We start from the raw sequence: 22,741 nt of genomic DNA on the forward strand, positions 1-22,741 counted from the left end.
CAGGTCTACAATTTAAAAAAAAAAAATTTCATGAAAACCTGTGATGCTTTTGGAACAGAAATCTAGAAATCAGTGTAACGCTCAGGTGGTTAAAAAACTATAAAAATATATTGTAACACCTCTCTACCCCATCCTCCCCTGAGGTACCATGTGTCACCTATCATAGATGACCTAGTGTCCTGAGCCCTGTCACTACCTCAAAGCTTAACTGCAGGAAAACATCAAAGTACACAGATGAAATATATGGGAGAAGTTTTACCTACCACTAAATTTTTTGTTTCTGTAAACTAATGTTCCATGTTTACACAGTCCTGCCAGGTAGCAAAGCCAGGCTGGAGACCTATATTTTCTCTGAGAAATAAAATCAAGTCTTATCCCTGCCCCCTGGTTGTGTCTAGACAGTAAAGAGAATCAACACATTGAATTGTTCAACTCTTTTTTACTGGATTCTACCCTATTACCTTGTTTGTGCTCAAACACTGTAACAAAACTGATTGGCATCTTCTGCTGCTTCTCTCTCTTCAAGCCAGAGCTCTACTGTACAAGGAATTTCAAAAGGCTGATCAGAAGGTCAAATTTAGATACTTGCCTTAGTGCACTTAATACAGGTTGACAATCGAAAATCCGGCCATCGATAATCCAGTTGCTTAAGATTTCCGGCATGAATTTCGGAGCACATTTTCAATTTAGGAACTGTAGTACACTGTTTGGCCACTAATGTTTTGATGGCGCTGTTTTCTAGAAACAGCTGTTAGGTCTTGCTTGCTACACTAAATACACTTTGAGACGTGCCTACTCTCCTGAACTGTGCCAGATGTCCGCGGGTGTGGCGAGAGAAAGGCTGGCCTATGTGTGCAGGTGAGTATAACCTTCAAAAATCCGCAATTTTTGCAAATCCGGCACTCCTCAGGTCCAGAGGTGTCAACCTGTATTTTTAAATTGCCAAGCCTGCATGAACTGCTGGTAAAGAGGAACTAAACTTATCTCTTCTCTGATCCCTGATCTACTTCCGAGTTCAAGTTTACAGCCACCTTAAATGGCCATGCCAGAATAGCGTAACTTCACCGCATGCACAGCTCAGTGTACATCTAACAGAAGATTACAAACAAGCAGGTATGATTGTTTTATTGCAGCATCTCACTTATGTGATAAGGAGCTGCTTGGTAACAATTGTTTGTTTTTCAAGTTTAGTTCCACTTTAAAGCTGCGTACACACTTGCAATTTTTGTCGTTGGAAAGGATCTTTCACGATCCTTTCCAACGACAAGGGGCTGCAAGATGCATGAACGATGCTGTACATACAGCACCGTTCATGCTCTATGGAGAGGGGAGGGGGGAGAGCGACGGAGCGGCACCCTGCTGCGCGCTCTCCCCTTCCCTTTCATTACGATCGGCTGTCGTCCATCGTCCGTGGATCCGGCAGGTCGGTCGTCCGGACGATGGACGACACCGACTGTACACACGGAAGATTTTCGCCCAATAATTGGCCGATGCCGATTATCGGGCGATAAAAATCTGCCGTGTGTACGTAGCTTAACTCTAGAAGTGGTACTAGATTTGGAGGAATTCTAATCAATGTGGATTCATGTTATTGTTCTAGATATAGTACTGCACTTTAAGCATGGGAGTAATAACCGCACAACAGTTTTCAATCTACACAAACTACAATGTTGTATGGATTATGTGTATGGAAACGTGCAACTTCTGGTACCTCTGTGTTTTATCAAACATTAACATATTATTAGGTCTATACTAGGAGAGCTGAGTATTGGTAAATTTGTTTCAAACAAACAAGTTTATTTGTGTCACACACATCTCAAAAAACTTTGACCGTTAAATGAAAATTACAACTTTATTAAAATCTGATAAAACATAACCTCATTTAACCTCGCTCAAAACTGATATATAACATACAGTGGCTTGTGTTGCAATTTATAACTTGTAAATGACAGATTCCTGACAATTATTACCACCTAGGATATTTCAAGACGCTAAAAATGTAAAATCTCACTTACTCCTAGCAGATCTGGATGCAGTTTTTCAATTGTTTTCCTCACAGAACAATTCCAGATAATTGTTTTTGCTCATAAGATTTAAGCACTATTCTCCCAGGAGGTCTGTACATTTCAGGCATTCTGATTTTTTTTTCTTCAAGTATAATGTACTGCACCTTTCATCATGTGCGGCCATTGCTCTGCAGTTTTCATTCAGAACTTCCTACACATCACTAAGTTTGATTAGGTTACTGGATCAGTCCAGGAATGAAGCAGGAGAGAATTTGACAAAATCCTTGCAAAGCATAGGCATGGTCTGAAGGATAATATATTAACACATGGAGTTTTAGTTAAACTATAGCCTTGAGATTACTTTTTGCTTATTGTGAATGATAATAGGTTGGAAATATATTACTTGTGTCAGACAGCGGAATATTTGCTCCACTGCTTGCACCTTTGTTTTGTGCAAAGTGTATTATTTACTGGTTATAAAAGCTTTAGAAAGTTAAAAAAAATCAGCTTATGACTGGAATACTTTAAAGCACTTCATGAAGATGTACACAAAAAATAAAACGTGATAAAATTCCTAGAAGTCCAAGGCATTAGCTGAATGAAAACAGCAGGAAAATGTCTTCAATATTTTACTAATGGTGACTTTACACAATTTCACCAAGAAGTTTGATCTCCACATGTCATCACAGCAAGTCCTTAAATACTTTACAAAATAATTATTCTATTTTCAGAAGTTTCACTTGGTCTGCATATCTCATTGGGTTATTTTTTTTTATCATTCAACAGTACTCTGAAAAGTCGTCATCAACATAATTTGAGGGGAACCAACCGATCTGAAAAAAAAATATAATTGTAAATAATATGCATGCAATATGCAATACCTTTTAAATGATTATTAATCTAGAAGTGATAGGGTTAAACCCTGCACAAGCTTGCATTGCATCCAACTAATTGACTCAAAATTAACCACATACTAAATTCAAGCAAAGCAAATATCCAATGCTTCCACATAGGGGCTGGCTTGCTGATTAGTCTATTACATGAAACCACTGGAGCTTCTACAAGGTTAAACAACCACTACACTAAAAGCTCAAGCTGTACACGTCAGATTGTCACCCAAGACAAGCATGACTGCTCATCTTGGGCGACAATTATCTGACGTGTGTACATAGGGGAGGGGACATTGTGTAGTGTATGTACAGAGGGGACAATAGTCTGGTGCACACTAAACTAGAAGAGCACAGTATTCAGATGCATTCTAAGAAATTTAATTTAGAGGAAACAACAGTCTGATCAATATTAAACTTGAAGGTGACAGTCTTTTCTATAATGAACCCGAAGAGGACAAACATCTAATTCATACAGAACTTGGCGGGACCGCTATCTGATGCATACAGTGTTTGCAAGAGATCATGATTTACTCTCGGAGGATGCAGTGATCTGATGCACACTGAACTTGGTGGAGACAATAAGTTTAACCAATTAATGTGGCACAGACCTGCACAGTGCCTGTTCATCTCACCACTGCTTTAGAAAGGCACCTAGACTTGGTGGCTTCTATGGCCCCCAACAACATTAGTACTTGGACCACGTGCTGTCAGTGACAACCACGGTCCAGCGCCCAAACCAGGAATTTACACCATTTGATTGTGATATTGCTACACAGACCTCCCTAAAAGCGTTTTGTAGCAAATCCGTAAAAACACAGTGTGTGTTGCAATTTATTGTTACAAATTTCTCTACATTACATACAAGTGGCATTATTCTGATTTAATTTAGAGGATTTTCTTGATTATATTTAAGGATATGCAAAATTTGCATGTTGCATCAAGGATGAACAACAAGAAGATTTATTTTCTAATATTTTACAGAAATAAAAATATATGTATCTGAATTTGCTGCTAAACTAAAGCCACATCCATCTCAAGAAAAACAATTGTATAATACAGGATTTCAAGGCTCTACCTGCAATAGTTGTGTATAGTCACTATCTTACCTTGCCATAAACTTCTCCTTTCCACCAACCCTGGTGTCCTTTCTTGCTGAGAATCTTGATGATGTCTCCTTCCTTCAAACTGAGTTCAGTTCTGTCTCTTGCACAGAAGTCATAACGTGCTCGAGCAGATCCAAAGTACTTCATCCTCTTATCTATTATTAGATTTTATATCAAAGATTTTTGATTAACAAATTAACAAATATAAACATGTTTCTACTTCAAAACTAGGACTATATTGGTAGTTAATCCCTCTAAAAAAGTGAGGGCATCCATAGACAACATTTTCCATATCTGCTCCATGGAATATCTAATCAACTTAACTGTTTAATCAATGGTGGTAAATAATTGTTCCTAAATGTAATTTTTTCCTATCATTATATGCACGCAGGTTGTCTTGTCATTATCTGTAGTATCTATTTTCCATAAATTGTAAATATGTTTTTTCATACCTACTGCCATTCTAGGGTTTTCTTTCCTCTCTGGTTCTTTGAAAGGGAACTGTAGCATTGTATCCAAAAGCTTAAAGCAATCTCTTAATGAGTTATGTTGGTAAAACCCAACTAATTCCTACAAGAAATATAATATAAAATGAGTAAATGGTTTGTATACCAGTACGTTCTTAAGTCAACTTCACAGTTTGGTTTGTTACACTTTAATAAATGAACCATACTTTGATGTTTAGGCAAAGACACAGTATCTGTTTTTGTTTTTAAAACCTCATCCCGATCCCATTTGATAATTATAAATACTGATATATTGAGCTATAGTTGTCAGAATTGACATCATCATGACTATCACTCATTAAATTAATGGGACTTTGGATCACTGGATCAAAATTTTGGTTTACAACATTTATGTAAGAATAAAGGGCCTGATTTATTAAAGCTCTCAAAATCTGGATAAGATACACTTTCATCAGTGAAGCAGGATGATCCAGCAAACCTGGAATGGATTTATATAAAGTAATTTGCTATTTGCTAGCAAATGTTTTCAATCCTGGATCAGATCTGTTCCAGGTTTGCTGGATCACCCAGCTTCACTGATGAAAGTGTATCCTCTCCAGCCTTGGAGAACATTAATGAATCAGGCCCAAAGTTGGAATGCTACTAATAATAATTTAATACCAGGTGGCATTAAAAATTAGTTTTTTTTAAATCATGGTCATGTTATTCTCTTTTCCTTTTGTTCTTGCATTAGTATTTAGTGGCTTCCATGTTCCATGGAAATGTGGGTCCTACTTTCCCTACTAATGACACTACTACTGTGCTTGCGTGATGTTCACAGTGTAGTCAACAAATTTGGAAGTGTAGGCTGATGATAGCCCTTCTCATTATTGATGTTGCCAGAGCCCACTCACATCTCCACCAATACATAACCCATCAGCTGTTATGTAGAAGCTCAGGTTTCCCTTCATTTTCAATACAAATATGTACATGTACTTATTTCTTTTAACTCACTTTTTATATTGTTGTTTTGAGCAACACATCCTTAGGTGATGTCTTATTTTTGTATGTGTGTGTAGTAAGCTGATATATCTTTAACGGAATTTTCTAATTTTGAACAGAGTTCAGACAGCATTTGGGTAGGTAGTGGTTTACTTACTGGAAGCCCCTTGAAGCCTTTCTTCTCTGTGAGTCTCCAGAGTCCTTCCTGAACAGTTACTTTCATGTGCTTTATTTCCTGGTTAAACCTAAGCATAGTAAGAGAGTTATTAGGGCAAATGTGACTAGACCCAAAAAGACAATGAGATGTCATAAGGAAGGAGGAGATTATGTGATCAGGGACAAGATGGTGCCTGCCTTCCACTGCTGTTTTGTAAGGGGTCAAACCTTGTTATAAGACCTTGGTATAAACCTTGGTAAGGGGTATAAGACATCAGGTGATACTAGTATGCCAGAAGTTTTGGTGATGAGGTTATAAATGATGAATTGTGATAGACAAAAGACCCCTCTGAGCTTTAAATGAAGGCATCCTGTGTAGAATTGGCAATATTATTATTATTATTATTATTAATAAACAGGATTTATATAGCGCCAACATATTACGCAGCGCTGTACATTAAATAGGGATTGCAAATGACAGACTAATACAGACAGTGATACAGGAGGAGAGGACCCTGCCCCGAAGAGCTTACAATCTAGTAGGTGGGGCAATATGGCAGAAAGGCTTGTAAACTCACTCAGAATCAACTTTAAAAAAAAGATATAAATATGTACAACAGTTTACTTACTTGAGACTTATTGCAAACTCTCCTGAGTCTTTTACTCTCTGTCTGATCAAGAAAGTGCCATCAGAACGACTGGCCAATAGCATTTCTGCTTCTTTTCTTTCCATGGCACCAGCATACCTTTAAAGCACAGCAGATAATTTCCAAACATTATATTTTTTATTTAAAATGTATTTAAAAAAACCTACAGGTTCATCACATGTAACAAATAACTAAGGTAAAACTAAAAGTTTCAATGTGCTGTTTCCTGTATAGGATAATATATCATTGCCAGATAATTTGCATTACACAGGGGTTTCCACTAGGAAATAAAAAAGCCTTTTTTTTCTGGTTGTATTAGTGGTAAGGTTACCAACCACTTACATTGCTTTTAATTATTATACCAACAACTTTTATTATAGCAACCACTGTGCTTTTATTTATTATAATTGATTCTTTGTGTATTTTATTTACATTTTATAGTGCCATCACCTTCGCTGGTGCTGTACAGAATAAGAAACAAACATGGGTGCATAATACAGAAGTGGAGGACAACATAGAAGTCACAATGACTAACGAAAAACATAATGTTAAAGTTTACAGCAAATTGCAATAAACATGAAGTAGAGAGCCCTGCCACTGTAAGGTTACAACCTAAAAGTAAAGGGAGGAAACAAAAGGTAAGGCAATGAGTGAGTAAGCTGTATATCCAAAGGTGGTGATTTCCTGACTCAGATGCTGCTGTAAGCACAGCATAGTCAGTGGGCAGAAGGGGTGACCTAAATCAGTTTGTATGCTTGTCTAAATAGATGAGCGTGCACATAAAGGTTTAAAGGGTTGAATATAAAGGTTTAATATCTCCAAGTTGTGTTGTGTTTTTTGAAAAAGAAATTCATATTATAAGAGAATCTTGTGAGAATTCCTACATAGGAAAATATGAAGAAGAAATTCTAGTGGACAGGAGATGTATGTGTTTTGTAGGTTCGAGTTAGGAGGGTAAATGAGATCCTCTGGGTATTTAGTGTCCAGCAAAGGGCTTGGCAAAGGGAAACAACAATTGGGGAGCAGGAAGAGAGGTTGATGAATCAAGCAGGAGAGTTCTGTATGGATTGGACAGGTGCTGATCTTTTAGTTCATACCACATACCACAGATGGGAGTGTTATAAATACTAAGGCGGAATATAATTATGATGTGTAATAGCTTATTAGAAATGGTGTGCATGAGGACAGGACAGATGCAAGATATGTTTTTGAGATGAAGATGACAGGAAGTGGTTGTTGAGCAAATGTGCATAAAACATTTTAGAACAGAAATGAATATTAACCCCAAGCAAAAGTAAATTGAGACGGTAGCAAAATCAATAGTTTTGTTCATGTATGTTTAGAAGAAAGAGCTGCTAAAAAGGACAGAGAATGTCCACTCCACCATCATGTCTGTTACCATTTACAGGGGTATGGCTAAAACATTGCCTACCATTAAAGACTGCAACAGGTAAAACTGTATCAAACTGAGAGAGCTTACGTTGCATCAAATTCTGGAAATATTTACAAAGCATTTATTGGACCAAAAATTCTAAAAAAAAGGTAGGTATGAAAAAAATAAAGGCAGGGGTCTCCACCAGAACACTCTTCAGCTTTAGTGTGGAAGTGCTAAGTACGAACATAAATGAAAGTACTGACTGTAGCATTGTTGAAGGTTTTATCAGTCTTTTACCAAGCTTTAATGTTTGCCACCACTTTTTTAGGTAACTTGCTTTCACTTAAAATAAGGTTAATATATTTGAGTGTTTTATCATTTTTGTATCACATCTATCTTTAAAGGATGTGTTTAAGATCCTATACAATAAAAGCTCCAACTTACCAGGAAAATAATGATAAATCAGATACTGGATGCTGTTGAAGAAATGTCAAAATCTTAATTAGAAGTAGTATAATACAACACGTTTATTTTTACCTAGATATTACAAGCAACATTTGCTAAAAGGCCATATACTATATGTTAACAAGCACTTCCTGTGGGATTCATTGATATATTAAAACAATATGTAGAGAAAATAATAAAAAATCAATTTAAACCATATAAAATTTTATATTCCAGTACTAAATGTACCAACTGAAATTGTCATTGTCATTGATACAATTACATCTAAAGGTTAATATAAAAAAGCAACATGCGCCATCAAAAATAAACATTTTCTTTACAACTGAAAAGTGCGAGAGTTCCTATGACTTACATATCTATAGGGCTTCACGTGACTGCATGGGAAGAAACCCAGATCATTTGTTGAAGTATTGCGCCCCTAAAACAGACAATTAAGGTTGTTAAATTTGTGAAGCCTGAAAAAATAAAGTTATCCACAGCACGTAGATTTTAGCTTTTACAAAGCACAACAATAACATATTTCTGTGTGGTTGCTACATGTTACTACACTTTTCAACTCATTGACCTTTTAAACCCATTAGATATGACAATTCTACCTCTGTTCCCAAATGGGAATTGTTGTCCCTTTTTGACTAATCTGAGTTTAAAGCAATTTCTAGTGTTCTCACATGATTACAATGATAAATAATAGATGGCTGAAATGGCAGGAAGCAACTACCACCTAGTAGTAAAATAACTGAAATGATAAAAAGATGAATTGACAACAGAGATATGCGAGGATGAAATGACACAACACAACAAAGCACAGGGCAACTAGAAATCACATACCTCCCACCAGTTCTGCTCAGCTTCTGCTTTTGTCAGTTCTATAACATCCCCTTTTTGCATTTTTAGTGCCGGACCAAATGCAATAGGTGGTGGAGGAATTCCAAAGTACTCCTGACATGTTTCCATCTTTGTAAGGCCTGTAATTAAAAGACACATTCTGATATATTTAGGAATTAGTCCCAGTTTATCTGTGAGCAGTCATATTGCCAGCAGTGAAGCCATAGGAAGAAACACACTCAGAAACTATGGGCAATGAGTGATCTGTCTTTTCATGCAAATTCTGGACCAGGAGCTACTACACCCTTCTCTTTGGTTTAGGCCAGTGGCACAAAATCTGGCGCGTATCTGTTTGCATAAAGCACCTTCTCTGTCAAAAAATGGGAACCAAGGTACCAGCAGTTTCCTATATTACTAGTACAATGGTATAAACTATTACAATTATGACAACACAATTAAGATCGTTTCTGATTGAAAAAGTTAATATTATAAATTTTGGTTGTATCTGAGGTGTGGACTGTCATAATAAAGCAGAATACATTACAAGCAGACATACACGTATTATATGTTTTTTTAAAACAACTTACTTTTCTCTGGTCTTTTATTTGAAGGTCCACGACCCTGCTGAGAATGCAAATTACATATTTATGTTATCACTAATGCCTTTTGTTAAATATATCATCATTTCACTATTACCCAAATCTATTACTTGTTTTTTTCTTTCTGCTTAAAAAACTCCTTTCAGTGTCCCATAATTTACTTTGAAAAAAACATTCCATCAAATGTGATATCATTATGTAATCATCTTTTATCTTCTCTTCTGCTCCACGTATGCAGTTACCTACGTTCACATTGAAAGAAATGCTTTTTTCTCTGATTTTATTGTATTCTGCCTCTGTTTACTCTAACAACACCAACACACAAGCACTATTTTAATAAACTCCGTCTTACTGGTCTTATAAGGGCTATTATTTACCTTTTTTGAAGAATATGCACCACCATCTAGAAAAACAATAAAGTTGTTTTAAAACAACAACATAAACAATAACATTAATTAATAATGCAATTAAGAGTGTATATAGGGTGTCTGGAACAATAAAAAGCATGCAGCCAGTAAGACCTTGTCTGCATGATGTTGTATGTGGTGCAGAACCCATTTAGGGCTGACTGCATGTATTGTGATCATGGAAAAAGCATGTCTGTGCAGCGCCACTGGAAAACCACTAGACCTGGGCATGTTTGGACCCTGTTATCAGGGCTAAATTCATACTCTCTTTTCTTTTAGACCAACTGTCTTCTACTGCTTTCCACCTACCTCAGTTAGACTAAGTATCACTTTAACAAAATTAGACTTTATAGGCACACAAGGTGAGCCAAAAGTGGGTTTTCTCAAAGTACACTTAGACCAAATTATTATTACATCGTTTTTATATAGCACCGACATATTACGCAGAGGTTTACAAAGTTCATAGTCGTGTCACTAGCTGTCCCTCAAAGGAGCTCACAATCTAATTTCCCTTTCATAGTCATATGTCTTTAAAACAGTCTAAGGGCAATTTTGTTTTAGGGGGAAGCCAATTACCATAACTGCATCTGTGTTGGTAATTCAAAAATATTCACCTTTAATGTCTTTGTGCAGTAAAGTAACATTTAGTATCATGCTTACAGGCTATGTGACCAAAGAGAAGGGGACACTGAATATTTATACCAATTTAGTATGGTCTGACTCTGAATCCAGCTGCCTGGAAAAATCAATATTCAAATTAAATAGACCTGCTGTACCAACGTTATTATACATATCATGCCTGAGAATGTCCATAATAATAATAATAATAATCTTTCCAATCTATGGTACCTGGTTATTTGTATAGAAATCTTTTGTTTACAACTGGTCTCTCACCTTGCCTCCCACAGCATGGCACTCGGCCCAAACATTCCTTGTGAGCAGGAGCTCTGCAACTGGAACATCTATATCCCTGGAAAAATATTCCCCTGTATGTGCCAAAGAAGAGCATGTAAGACTAGATGACAGTGGAGCAGTAAGTGGTTCATCACATGCTTCTTCTTGTTTTACCTTAACAGCATTTGACAGGCTTTGCATGTAGATGTGCTTTCAAAAGAATACATCTGAAAATCATGTCCATTTGCATGAGCATGCTCCGGGTGAATGTTGGATCTGTAAGAAAAGAAATACTAGTACTACACACTGTTGCTCCTATGTGGGACAGTTTGAAAGTTCAGTTTTGTATAATGGCAAAGGCACAGGAGCACACGAACATTGGCAGCAGCCCTCAAAACTCCCAGGTGAATAAGTCAGTGTATGTGGTAAATTAAATAAATCTCAAAGAAGGGGTATCCAAATCATATATGAAGCCACAAGGTGACACATTTCTCCGGAAAGGACACAACAGGCCTGAGTTATTTAATCTCTCCAAGGCCGGAGAAGATACACTTTCATCAGTGAAGCTGGGTGACACAGCAAACCTGGACTGGATTTTTTCAAAGTAATTTGCAATTTGCTAGAAAATGTTTTGAATCCTAGACCAGATCCATTTTAGGTTTGCTGGATCACCCAGCTTCACTGATAAAAGTGTATCCTCTCCGGCCTTGGAGAGCTTCAACAAATCAGACCCAATGACACAATACAACTGGTTAGTTAAACTTACATATACATACTAACATTAATAGTAAGTGTACTTTTCAGTATATTAAGATACCTTGCTATTACACACTTACATAGCCATTTCAAATTGCTCCATCCATTTTTTTTTCAGTTCTCTTGTCTTGAAATACAGTTCATATCCTATGCAGGCTCGGGGATCAATCAGATAGAACATGTGACACCACTGAAAGATAACATTATATATGATTATATTGGTTTGATGAAATCACAGGTTTTATGATTCTCAGTCTTCAGTAATTGTGGTTGTCATGTTCACATTTGGGTTCATATCAGTTCATTAATTGGAATTACTAACTTCTTGAAACCTCTAAAAAGAAAGCAAAACACATTTGTGTATCTAATTATATGTATAGACAACATCAAAATGCATCAAATTACAATGTTATTAAAACCCACTGTATTCAAACAGGAAATTCCTTATAAATAGGACAGAAAGAGAAGCTAAGTTTCTAAAGGATGTTTCCTTCTAACTAATAAGTTAACTATTAAAGAAGATACTGTTGATGACTCTCTACCTTTTTATTGTCGCGTTCTCCATAGTTATCATCACGTATTTCATAATTCTGAAGTTTTATAAATTCCTTCAGGTCATATGTATCTCCTTTCCTCTTACATATTAGTAGTGCTCGGTCCAGAAGAAAGGCATACCTGAAAGTTTCATAAAAAGAGATCTGCATAAGTAACAGTGTAAATAATTTTATTGTGGTTAAACAGTGGAAATACCATATACATACATAATCCAAAACTAACATAGGCAAAAAGAAACAAATATATGGAGCATAGGTAATCAAAATTACAGACATTACTATAACTGATATAAGCCCAATTGAAGAAAAAAAAAGGAACAGTTTAGCCTTTATTTTTACTTGTGTAGAGAAGAAGAAAGCCAGGAATTTATTCTAGACCTATGGGAGGATGATCTTCCATCATTCTTTCAAGGTACCATGGAAACAATTGTTAAACTGTGTTTTAGTAAGTTTATTGAGTGTAATAATAAAGCTTTCCCAGGTTTAAAAGAAAAGCTTTGGGCCTGATTTAATAAAGCTCCCCAAGGCGGGAGAGGATACACTTTCATTAGTGATGCTGGGCGATCCAGCAAACCTGGAATGGATCTGGTGCAGGATTCAAATGCTAGCAAATAGCAAATTACTTTGAAGAAATCCATTCCAGGATTGCTGGATCACCCAGCTTCACTGATAAAAGTGTATCATCTCCAGACATAAAGAGCTTTAGTAAAACAGGCCCTTTGTGTCTAGGGAGGGCTTTGTTCATTCCATTTTAAATATTTGTTGCAACTTTACTAAAAAGAGGTGTACCGGGGGGGTAGGGGTCAGTCAGCAATGTAAATTTTATGTTTACCCACTGTTGGGAGTAGGAACGCCAATTGCCTTGCTCCCCTGTAAAAACGAACATGAGAACCTTTCGACATACCAAAAATAGCCTATTCAGGAGTAAGAGGCAAATAGTTTAATAGGTGGGTTTGGATGTAGGTCAATTGATGGCAGAAACGCTTTATAACTGGGCATTCCCACGGATTGTGATAAAGAGTTGCCACGTGGGCCCCGCATTTGAGACAAACATCAGTCTCTAAGAGTCCTATTTGATGGGATGTTTTACGGAAAGTATAAGTTTTGCGGAGAAGTGGAAAAAACATTTCTAAGTGTTGCACAGCAGGTATGGCTTTCCAGTAAGCATTGTACATCTGTAAATTAGGGAAATATTGTCGCCATCCCACCACGCCCATTTTGGCGGCAGATTAGTCCAAGTCAGCTCGTAAGAATCAATAAAATTTAGAGATGGCTTTAGAGGAGGCAGGAGGGGTTAATAACATGATGATGTACTTAATTTTTGTGATGAAATACCAGACAGAACATAAGGTTTTGGAAACAAATAGTAAGACATATATTCATTGTATTCTATTTTATAGGTACAGCAGTAAAGTGCAAGTAGACTAACTGGGCTGTAGGCTAGTGAACAGCTTCTTCTTTGCACTACATTGCATCATAATGCATATGGCATTGAAATATTTACAATATTAGGTCAAAAGATTAATATGTGTAACAAAAGTATCTGTTTAGTGAAAAGCAATATGAGATGTGATATGTAATCTTTCTGTGAAAGTTAGAAAGAGAGAAGCATCTGACTGATGCCTATGGACAGCAGACACATTTTGTATGAACAGAATCCTTGGGTTAAGCTGCGTACACACGTCAGATTTTTATCGCCCGATAATCGGCATCGGCCAAATATCAGGCGAAAATCTGCCCTGTGTACAGTCGGTGTCGTCCATCGTCCGAACGACCGTCCTGCCGGATCCACGGACGATGGACGACAACTGATCCTAATGAAAGGGAAGGGGAGAGCCGCTCCGTCGCTCTCCCCCTCCCCTCTCTATAGAGCAAGAACGGTGCTGTATGTACAGCACCGTTCATGCATCGTGCACTCCCTTGTCGTTGGAAAGGATCGTGAAAGATTCTTTCCAACGACAAAAGTTGCACGTGTGTACGCAGCTTAAGACAGTGTCCATAAATATTCTAGATAAGCATTGTCAGATGTAGTGCACAGTGTATTCTTTTAGGGAAATCCTTTAGCTGATCAAACTGACAACTATACTCCAGAAAAGAAGGCCTAATTTCTTAATTTATGTCTTTGTACCACAAGTTGCCTGCATTTGCCTCATTTGCATCTTTTCTAAAGAGATGACTGACAATAATACTTTTTTGGTTTCTTACTGTCATTATATATTTTTTTTCTTCTGCAACTTCGTATCACTCTTCTGATTACTGATAATCTTAATCAAGTTTCACCAATTTGAAGTCACTGTGAATATTAGGATAAATTCTTGTTTACCTGTCCAGTTTTGACTTTTTCTCGAAAGTAATGATCTTCAATTCACCATCTGTCTTTGGTCTTCCATATAGTGCAAGAGAATCTGCCTAAAAAAACAAATCAATTTGGATGAAAATGTTGATTCACAGAAAACAAAGCGTGAGAACACTCAGGGGTAAACTAATAAAACAATGCACAAACTATTTCCTTAATCTGATGTTTAATTTTTGCAACCCTTTTCTTCCATCCTATTCGTATCCCTGAGGAAATCTCATTCAATTTATTTATGCTGCTTTTTGAGTTGCAATATTTTCTATGAGTTTGAACTTTCTGTAGTTATAACTAATGTTCATTAACAAATGTACATCTCCAACACTCTCCAACACATCTCCAATGCAGTTTAATTGGCTTGGTCTGGGCAGAGATTAGACTTTATAATTGTAATTTTATAGCAAGTTACCAGTTCAGAAGATGCAGCTGGAGGTGCCAGACATTTGTGAACACAACCACAAACTTTAAAGATACCAGAATTTTTACCATTATGTCAAATCTGAGCCAGTATCTATGGTCAGTTTGAAAAAAGAAAAATGTTAAATAAAGAAAAAAGTCCATTTAGTTCAACCAATAGATACATTTCAATCAGGGAAGAAGATTCTGACTCTAAATAAAAATGTTTTCATACTTCTGTACAGAAAAGCAGATTTTTGCACTGTCTGGGAAAGTATTACAATCTACAAAAGAAGAACTAAATCTCTGTACGTGTAAGTGCAATTATTACACATTATACATTAGCATGTATGAAGGTGTCAAAAACTAAATATCTGATGCTCTGTCCAAATTAAGAGAAACTGTGAACCTATCCTGAGCTCAAGAAGGAATCACAATTTGTGCATTTGTTGTGAGATCTCAGCTCAATCAGCAATGGGTTCTCTAAGCACAGACCTCTGGAATTACCCCTTCCTTCAGCATCACGCAGTACAATATCCAAAAGCTCTGCATCCAACAGAGTGTCATTTTTACATTTATATCAAACTCTAAGGGGTCTATTTATAAAGCAGTGAATATGACATTTCCTAATGCAAAATAAAATACTGTCATTGAAATACATGGACCCTAAAGACATTGCCCCAGGGGAATTGCAAGGATGTTTACATTTTAGGCACGCTGATATGAGGAATTCATCATTACAAGCTTACCAATTGTTCAATAGATAACTGGAAGGTAGTAAGCTGTTTCAATGTTTCATTATCCCTTTTCACCTCATTAATACATTGGGCCAAATCCTAGGAAGAAATGACATATACAATATTATAAATAAACTACACACACAATTGTAAAACCAAGGATTTGTTAAACATTTTGGCTAACATCACTATTGAGTAGTTGTTTTAAATAAATTGTTGTAAATATTTACACTAGTAAAAATTATATTTTTGATATTTATTAATTTTATATACACATTATAGATTTTCTTTATAAACTATTACTCACATAACCTATATGCATAAATATGTTCTAAATGCTGTGTTGTAATGTTATCATCAGGATTTATGGTGAGTATTAGAGTGATTTTACCCTCATGGCATCCAGTGCTTGCTTCAAGTTCTCCTTCTCTGTTGGCTCAGCCGTGTGTTTTACCAGCTCCTGTATGGAAGAATCGATTTAGGGACTTGGACCATATGCAGTTAAGTTGACATTACTTACAATAAACAAATAGCACTACCTGCAGCAAAAGATGGTATTTCAAAACTCGTTGCATTGGCACCATCAGCAAATCCCGCAAGGAAAACCGACCATTGTTGGCTCTTTTAGAACATTCCTGAAAAACCAGTGATACATAATACCCACTTAGGGCTTTTTTCATATATGATAATGTTAGGTGACATTTTTAAAATGAGCCTAGTAACATTGCAAGGGGAAAACTGAGGGAACCAGATAACATGAGATGAGAAAAACAAAAAACATATGCTTTCTGCCAGGAATGTCATTTTAGTGTCATAATAGAATAACATTTCATTTTTATCTAAAATAACAATAGGGGGATCTATTTATAAATGTTTTCATCAAGATTCAGCCACATTATCCAAAATGTATGCATTTAGAATTTTCACATTGACTCCTATTAGAAACATTTTGAATCATTTATACATTTTAAAATAAACTGAAAATGAAATGTGTATATTTTGGTTAAAATTTGGATGAATCATGGGTGAAAACATCTAATATATAAAACATCTATGAGCAGCATGGTGGCTCAGAGGTAGCACTCTTGCCTTTGCAGCGCTAGGTCCCAGATTCAAATCTCGGACAGGACACTATCTGCATGGAGTTTGCAGGTTCTCCCCGTGTCTGCGTGGGTTTCTTCTTGGTACTCCGGTTTGCTCCCACATCCCAAAAACATGCAGTAAGGTTAATTGGCCTCTCCTCAAAATTGACTTTAGACTACATTAATGACATATGGTAGGGACATTAGATTGTGAGCTCCTTTGAGGGACAGTTAGTGACATGACTATCAACTTTGTACAGCACTCCGTAATATCATGGTGCTATATAAATACTGTGTAACAATGTTATTAGACTCCTAAGTATTTAAAAAAAACAGTAGTTAAAATTATTATTTTTATTATTAATATAAAAGTGAGTGTCAGAAATGTAAAAACTACTTTGATGTATTAAAAATGTGCAAGTGCAAAAGCTAGTTTATTAAAAGATACACAAATGAAAATATATGCTCACTGAAAACACTCTTTACTTTCCAGCAGTGCAGAGAATGGTGAATATCAGAAAGTGCCTCGTCAGTAAAATGTGTGTGCAAACATTTGACATACCTTCAGTCTCAGATTCTCAGATGCCCAGAACAATTATGAAGTCCCACAGAACTGTACTGTATAGCACTTTCATGTTATAAAGCTGGATTTACCTGTATGGCTACTCTATCAAGTGGAGTCATCCCCAAATCAACATTGCCAGCATAGATTCTGCAGACCAGGCAAAGGGAAGCACCTCTGCTCTGATTAATATTTAGCATAGTTCTATGCTAATATACATTTTTTTTACCTTTGTTTTTTTTTGTGTATATATATATATATATATATATATATATATATATATATATTAATTAACAAAAAATAATGAGCAATGAACTACACATTCTGTTTTTCACCACTAATTACCTCAAGTTTCATCCTGACATCCTCATGATCCTGTGATGTCTGTTCCAATATTTTAGAGGCAGATTCCACTTGACTACAATATGGACCATAAATTAGAAACCTGTAGGATAGAGATACCGTATGTTTAGGTATAAACATAATATATTCATATTGTTTCATATTATATTTCATTAAAAAAATATTTCATTAAAAAAGAAGGCTAGGGGCTTTATTTATACATGTTTTGCTTATTAATTTAGTAGAGGTTCGGCTGTATTTTCATTTGAATAGATGGAGAAAGGTATAGCATTTATGTTGTTAATTATTGTGTTTTTTAATAATTGCCACTAGGTGACAGAACGTATATATAAATAAAAAAATAAATATATATATATATATATATACATACAGATATTACAAATGTGTAAACATAATTTTGTACAAGTGATGTAGTGAATTAACTGTATATGTTACATAGTAGGTTAGGTTGAAAAAAGACATAAGTCCATCAAGTTCAACCACTAGGAAAAACATATCTAAGATATAAAACCCTATAGGACATAGTTGGTCCAGAGGAAGGCAAAAAAACACCCTTATACAATTTGCTTCAACAGGGGAAAAAATATTCCTTCCTGATTCCATGAGGCAATCGGATGTTCCCTGGATCAACAGTCACTGTTATTTTTACTTTAAAGCCTTAATACCCAGTTATGTTCTGTGCTTCTAGAAAAACATCCAGCTTTTTCTTAAAGCAATCTATAGAAGTTGCTGAAACTACTTCCTGAGGGAGCCGATTACACATTTTCACAGACCTTACAGTGAAGAATCCCTTCCTTATTCAGAGCTTAAACTTCTTTTCCTCCAGACGCAAAGAGTGCCCTCTTGTTCTTTGTAATGATCTCAAAGTGAAGAGAGTTCTCTATATGGACCGTTTATATATTTATACAGGGTGATCATATCCCCTCCTAAACATCTCTTCTCAAGGGAGAATAGATTCCGTTCAGCTAATCTCTCCTCATTTTTCCTCTCTCTTTTTCTTGTTCTTTATGTTCTTTTTGGCTTTTTTAACATTAGCTCTGAGCCACATAGGTTTTAATTTTAGCCTCTTAAACGTATTACTAATATGTGAATTATGTCAAATTAAAGTGACAATTCTGAGAAAAGTTGGGGGCAGCTTTTGCTTTAAAATTGTTAGTTCCCTGATAGTTAGGTAAATGCTTTGGCTTCAAGGCTTTCTGAGGCTCTGTTCTGTAGGAAATATATAGACATTGAAGATAGACCCTGCCAGGCAACATCCCCATACTTTTCTCATAACAGAGCCATTGAAACCTTTATTGTATGTCTGTGTGAAAGCTGAATAGTCCAAACATTTGTATCCATAAAGTAGTAAAAGCTACTTTATATTCATCTAACCTGAAGAAAAGGAACACCTACTGATTCTTATGAAAGTTTACACATACATGGATAGTAACATAAATTATATAAACCTAATAAGGAGGAAGAAACATTTTAGAACGGTAGAACATGTCTTATTAATGAGTATATTTTACTAATGTAGAGATCTTACTTCTCCTTATTGCGAAGAAACACTTGATACAAATTCTGAGTGGTTTTTGGCAAGATGCATGACTTCATTTCTGCCAGAAAGTCTTGATGAAGTTTTCTTAGGTCCTGAAACAGACAGAGATCAAACTGTCAGCAACAGCGCTGCTGCACGTATTATTAAAATATAGCCAGCATATTTTTCTCTATGCTAAAGAACAGTATCCAGACAAGGGTAACAAATAATGCAAAAACCTTTATAAAACATCTGTTCGATCCATCCCACTATTCCCAAGAAGGCAATTTCCTTGTATTATGTGGAGTCCAGTTCTGATGAGCATTATTCTTGTTAGTTTTGGGCTCTACTTTATCGTGTGTGACTATTTGTCCAGTGTGTTCAGTGGAAGAACAGAGTCCAAACTTAGACATAGTTAAGGAACATCCCAAGATGCTTCTTTAACAGAAGAAGACCTCCCCTCTTTTTTGGAAAGAATTGTAAATATTGTATTTCTTACTTAAGACTTGGGGGCAGATCTGTTTCCACTGCACAGGAAACCATATCTATTACAAGCTGCCTACTCTTTATTTCCAAGTCAACAGGAGGCAACTGGAACTTCAAAATAAGTAACTGTTCTGCCAGTTTTGATAATCCAAGTATGTTATCTTTAGGAAAAATCGTATCATTTTGCAAATTGCGAATTCATGCAAGAAATACTTTATGCATAATTGGTACAAAAGGTTTCAGTAGATTTGTTTCAGCCTCAAATTGTGAATTTAGACATATTTTTGATTTATAATACAGCTCTATATAGCTCTTTTATTATTTTTTTTTTTTTTTATCAAAACAGCATACAAACACATATTAGCCTAGAGTTTCTTCTTCCAAACTTGTAATTATTCCTCTCCTGGCATTAAAGCAAATTGTCTGATTTCCCAGCACACTGCACCTTTCATACAAGAAGCAATAAAAGCTACAGCAGGTTTCTTGAGCCCACCTTATTTCCTATCTGATGAACTACAATCATCATCAAACCTTTTCTCACTGATTTGTGCTGTCAATGACCCCCCCTTTCAGCTCTTTACTTTTCTTTCTTTCAGTTATCCAGTCTGACCATCATGTGTAGACATTGCCTGACACAGTCCACTCCCCCAGCCTCAAACTTGTATTCTAGTTGATCAGAATCTGCTTTGTTCCTGATATTTTGGTTAGTGATACAGCCTTAAATGCCTTACATGCATTTAGTTGTGGGTTTAAGACTGTCCAGTCATGTTTTAACTTGGATACATTTAGTTTTGTTAAAAAATAATTCTACATTTGGTAGCATTTATTTTACTATTTTATTACATCAAATTTCTGTCAAATCAGGTGGGGACCTGTTTTACCTACTTTTAATCCCCGTTTGATAAGGGCTGAAGTAAATGAGAAATGTTAAGCTCTGGGGACAATGACAAGCAGAAGTGAGCTTTCCACTAATATTATAGATTGTGAAACTTTGCTGTTGTACAGCTTCCTGTAATAAAGACCAGCCACTGCTGCTCTCTATTCATGTGCAGGGTGATTAGTCATGGATCCGCCCCCTGTAATTTCCTTCACACAGCCTGTATTGGGTAGGCCTTCTGGGTCCATAACATGTATGGTATGGACCATCAGTACAGGCCACATTCCTATTTTACAGGGTAAAATACTGGTAGGTAATACTGGGTGTTAGGACATTAAATTTGCCTTTATCTTCTTCTGTGTAAAAAAGGAAGAGTAAAGACTAAGAACATGGGTGGACCATTATTTTTTCAAATAAGAACACACACATACACCAAGGACAGCTATTTCATGTTCAGCATATAGTCACCTCTATGTTGATGAAGATTGCAGTCATTTCACTTTCACTGAGGAACATCTGAAGGGGCTTCATAAAGAACTGAAAAAAAGAACATCCTAGTTTCATGTTTACAAGACCAGCAGTCATTATGCTTTTGATAGTATTATGGTATGAAGGAAGGAAAGCCTATGGGATTGGAGTTAAGAAAATGGCTACAAAGATTGATAACACAATGAACAGAATGAAGGCTAAACAGAATGCAAACTATTTATTTTACTAAATGAGTGTGGGAATGGATTCTGTGTTGAAATGTGTGGGGAGGACTGCTAAGAAGTGTTAATGGAGTGAGGATATGTGTGTGGTAAAGACAGGGTAGTATATTTGTAGGTGTGGGAAGAACTGTGCAACTCTTTTATCCAGAAAGTTATTTTTTTTTTGTATTTACAACATGCTTTATCAACTGTTACATATCTTGTTACCTAGTGACGGATGTAGCCAACAGTGGGCCCCTGTGTAGAAGTAACTTGCTTAGGGCCCCTGTAAGGGTTCCTGTTGGCTAAACGGGGCCCAGGGCCCTCATGCAGTGGCACACTATGCACCTCTTTATGTTCACGCCTGTTGTTACCTGACAGATAGATCCAAGTGTGTCTGTGTATTTCTCCTCTGTCTGGTACAGTTCCTGGAGGCAGCATCTTTTCATATCTTCTATAGTCATTTTCTATTAAGATCCAGAGGTAAAAAAGATTGTCCTAAATATGATCTTAAATGTATACCCCCACACATTATCTCGCCATAACTTCATGCATACCCCATCTTTTTTTGGAGCAGGTTGGTCATCGTTCATGAGAACCTCATATATTTCATTGCCTTCCTCTTCATCCATATCAACACAGTCATATAGATCTTCATCTTCCTCCCCTGTGTCACTGTGTGAGATAACAGCAATAAATAATTGCTATAATGTTTCAGCAGCAAAGCATGAAAACAATATGAACCTTTGTATATGTCTCCAGTTTCACTTATATATTTGGCTTGGAATCAGTGGTGAAGCTACAAACCTATGGGTCTCAATGCAGAATTTTGACCTGCCAACCCTCACCCCACTGGCATCTTTGCACCCGATCCACGCCCAGCATAGCTTAGATCTTTCAGTGACAGACCGTCCTCAATGCAGACCCCCGCAATAATAGACTGGTTGCCTCACCCCAATTTTTTGCCACTTTAGGAAAAGGTAAGGTTCACTTACTCTATCTGATCCGAGAGACCACTGTAAATATCATCATCGTTCTCTAGATCTTCCGTGGGAAATGGTCTGACAAAAAAGTAAAATATTATTTATTAGGAATAAGCACTAGCTGCACAAAGGAAGTCATAAGGCCTGTAATACATACATAAGTCCTTTACTGTGAGCAATTTGACTCCAGGATAACATAGAGAGAGTGTTGATAACCTGCAAAGGAATAACAGTAGATTGAGTATGTATTCACCGAAAGGTATTATTATTATTGTAACAAACTTGTTTTTACTTTCCTGCAAGCAATAGCCTAATAATGTTGGTGATATAAGAGCAAGCAGCACCTAAATGTGTTTACTGATTCTAGATATTGACCAGCCATGTATACTTCATGTATCCACTGAATAGCAGCATGCAGGATTTATTGTTGTATAAATGTATCTACACTGCATAAACACATATTTATATTTATGGAATACGGAGCAGCACACTATCCCACTGCCTTTTTTTTTATATAGACTTTCTTTGTGATTGTTTCTAGTGACAGATGAACATATGAGCACTGTACA

General features: G+C 36.3%; 1 protein-coding gene across 1 annotated transcript in view; it reads right to left on the bottom strand.

Annotated features, from left to right (window-relative positions):
- Positions 1–1,776: 1,776 nt before the first annotated feature.
- The window catches only part of VAV1 (vav guanine nucleotide exchange factor 1), a 36,035-nt gene continuing 15,070 nt past the window's right edge, over positions 1,777–22,741 (bottom strand). The window contains exons 3-27 of the mRNA XM_072417745.1: positions 22,330–22,388; positions 22,185–22,250; positions 21,747–21,864; positions 21,564–21,656; positions 20,969–21,037; positions 19,147–19,250; positions 17,601–17,700; positions 16,151–16,246; positions 16,003–16,071; positions 15,624–15,710; positions 14,449–14,534; positions 12,114–12,246; positions 11,652–11,761; positions 10,990–11,091; positions 10,816–10,907; positions 9,892–9,917; positions 9,503–9,539; positions 8,919–9,055; positions 8,443–8,508; positions 8,070–8,101; positions 6,233–6,349; positions 5,605–5,692; positions 4,452–4,569; positions 4,003–4,154; positions 1,777–2,839 (exon numbers count right to left, since the gene is read on the bottom strand). Coding sequence (XP_072273846.1) covers positions 2,786–2,839; positions 4,003–4,154; positions 4,452–4,569; positions 5,605–5,692; positions 6,233–6,349; positions 8,070–8,101; positions 8,443–8,508; positions 8,919–9,055; positions 9,503–9,539; positions 9,892–9,917; positions 10,816–10,907; positions 10,990–11,091; positions 11,652–11,761; positions 12,114–12,246; positions 14,449–14,534; positions 15,624–15,710; positions 16,003–16,071; positions 16,151–16,246; positions 17,601–17,700; positions 19,147–19,250; positions 20,969–21,037; positions 21,564–21,656; positions 21,747–21,864; positions 22,185–22,250; positions 22,330–22,388 — 2,211 coding nt within the window. The 3' untranslated portion in view covers positions 1,777–2,785. The remainder of the gene's footprint in view (positions 2,840–4,002; positions 4,155–4,451; positions 4,570–5,604; positions 5,693–6,232; positions 6,350–8,069; positions 8,102–8,442; positions 8,509–8,918; positions 9,056–9,502; positions 9,540–9,891; positions 9,918–10,815; positions 10,908–10,989; positions 11,092–11,651; positions 11,762–12,113; positions 12,247–14,448; positions 14,535–15,623; positions 15,711–16,002; positions 16,072–16,150; positions 16,247–17,600; positions 17,701–19,146; positions 19,251–20,968; positions 21,038–21,563; positions 21,657–21,746; positions 21,865–22,184; positions 22,251–22,329; positions 22,389–22,741) is intronic.

This window comes from Pyxicephalus adspersus, chromosome 1 (assembly GCF_032062135.1).
Source record: "Pyxicephalus adspersus chromosome 1, UCB_Pads_2.0, whole genome shotgun sequence".
NCBI lineage: Eukaryota > Metazoa > Chordata > Amphibia > Anura > Pyxicephalidae > Pyxicephalus > Pyxicephalus adspersus.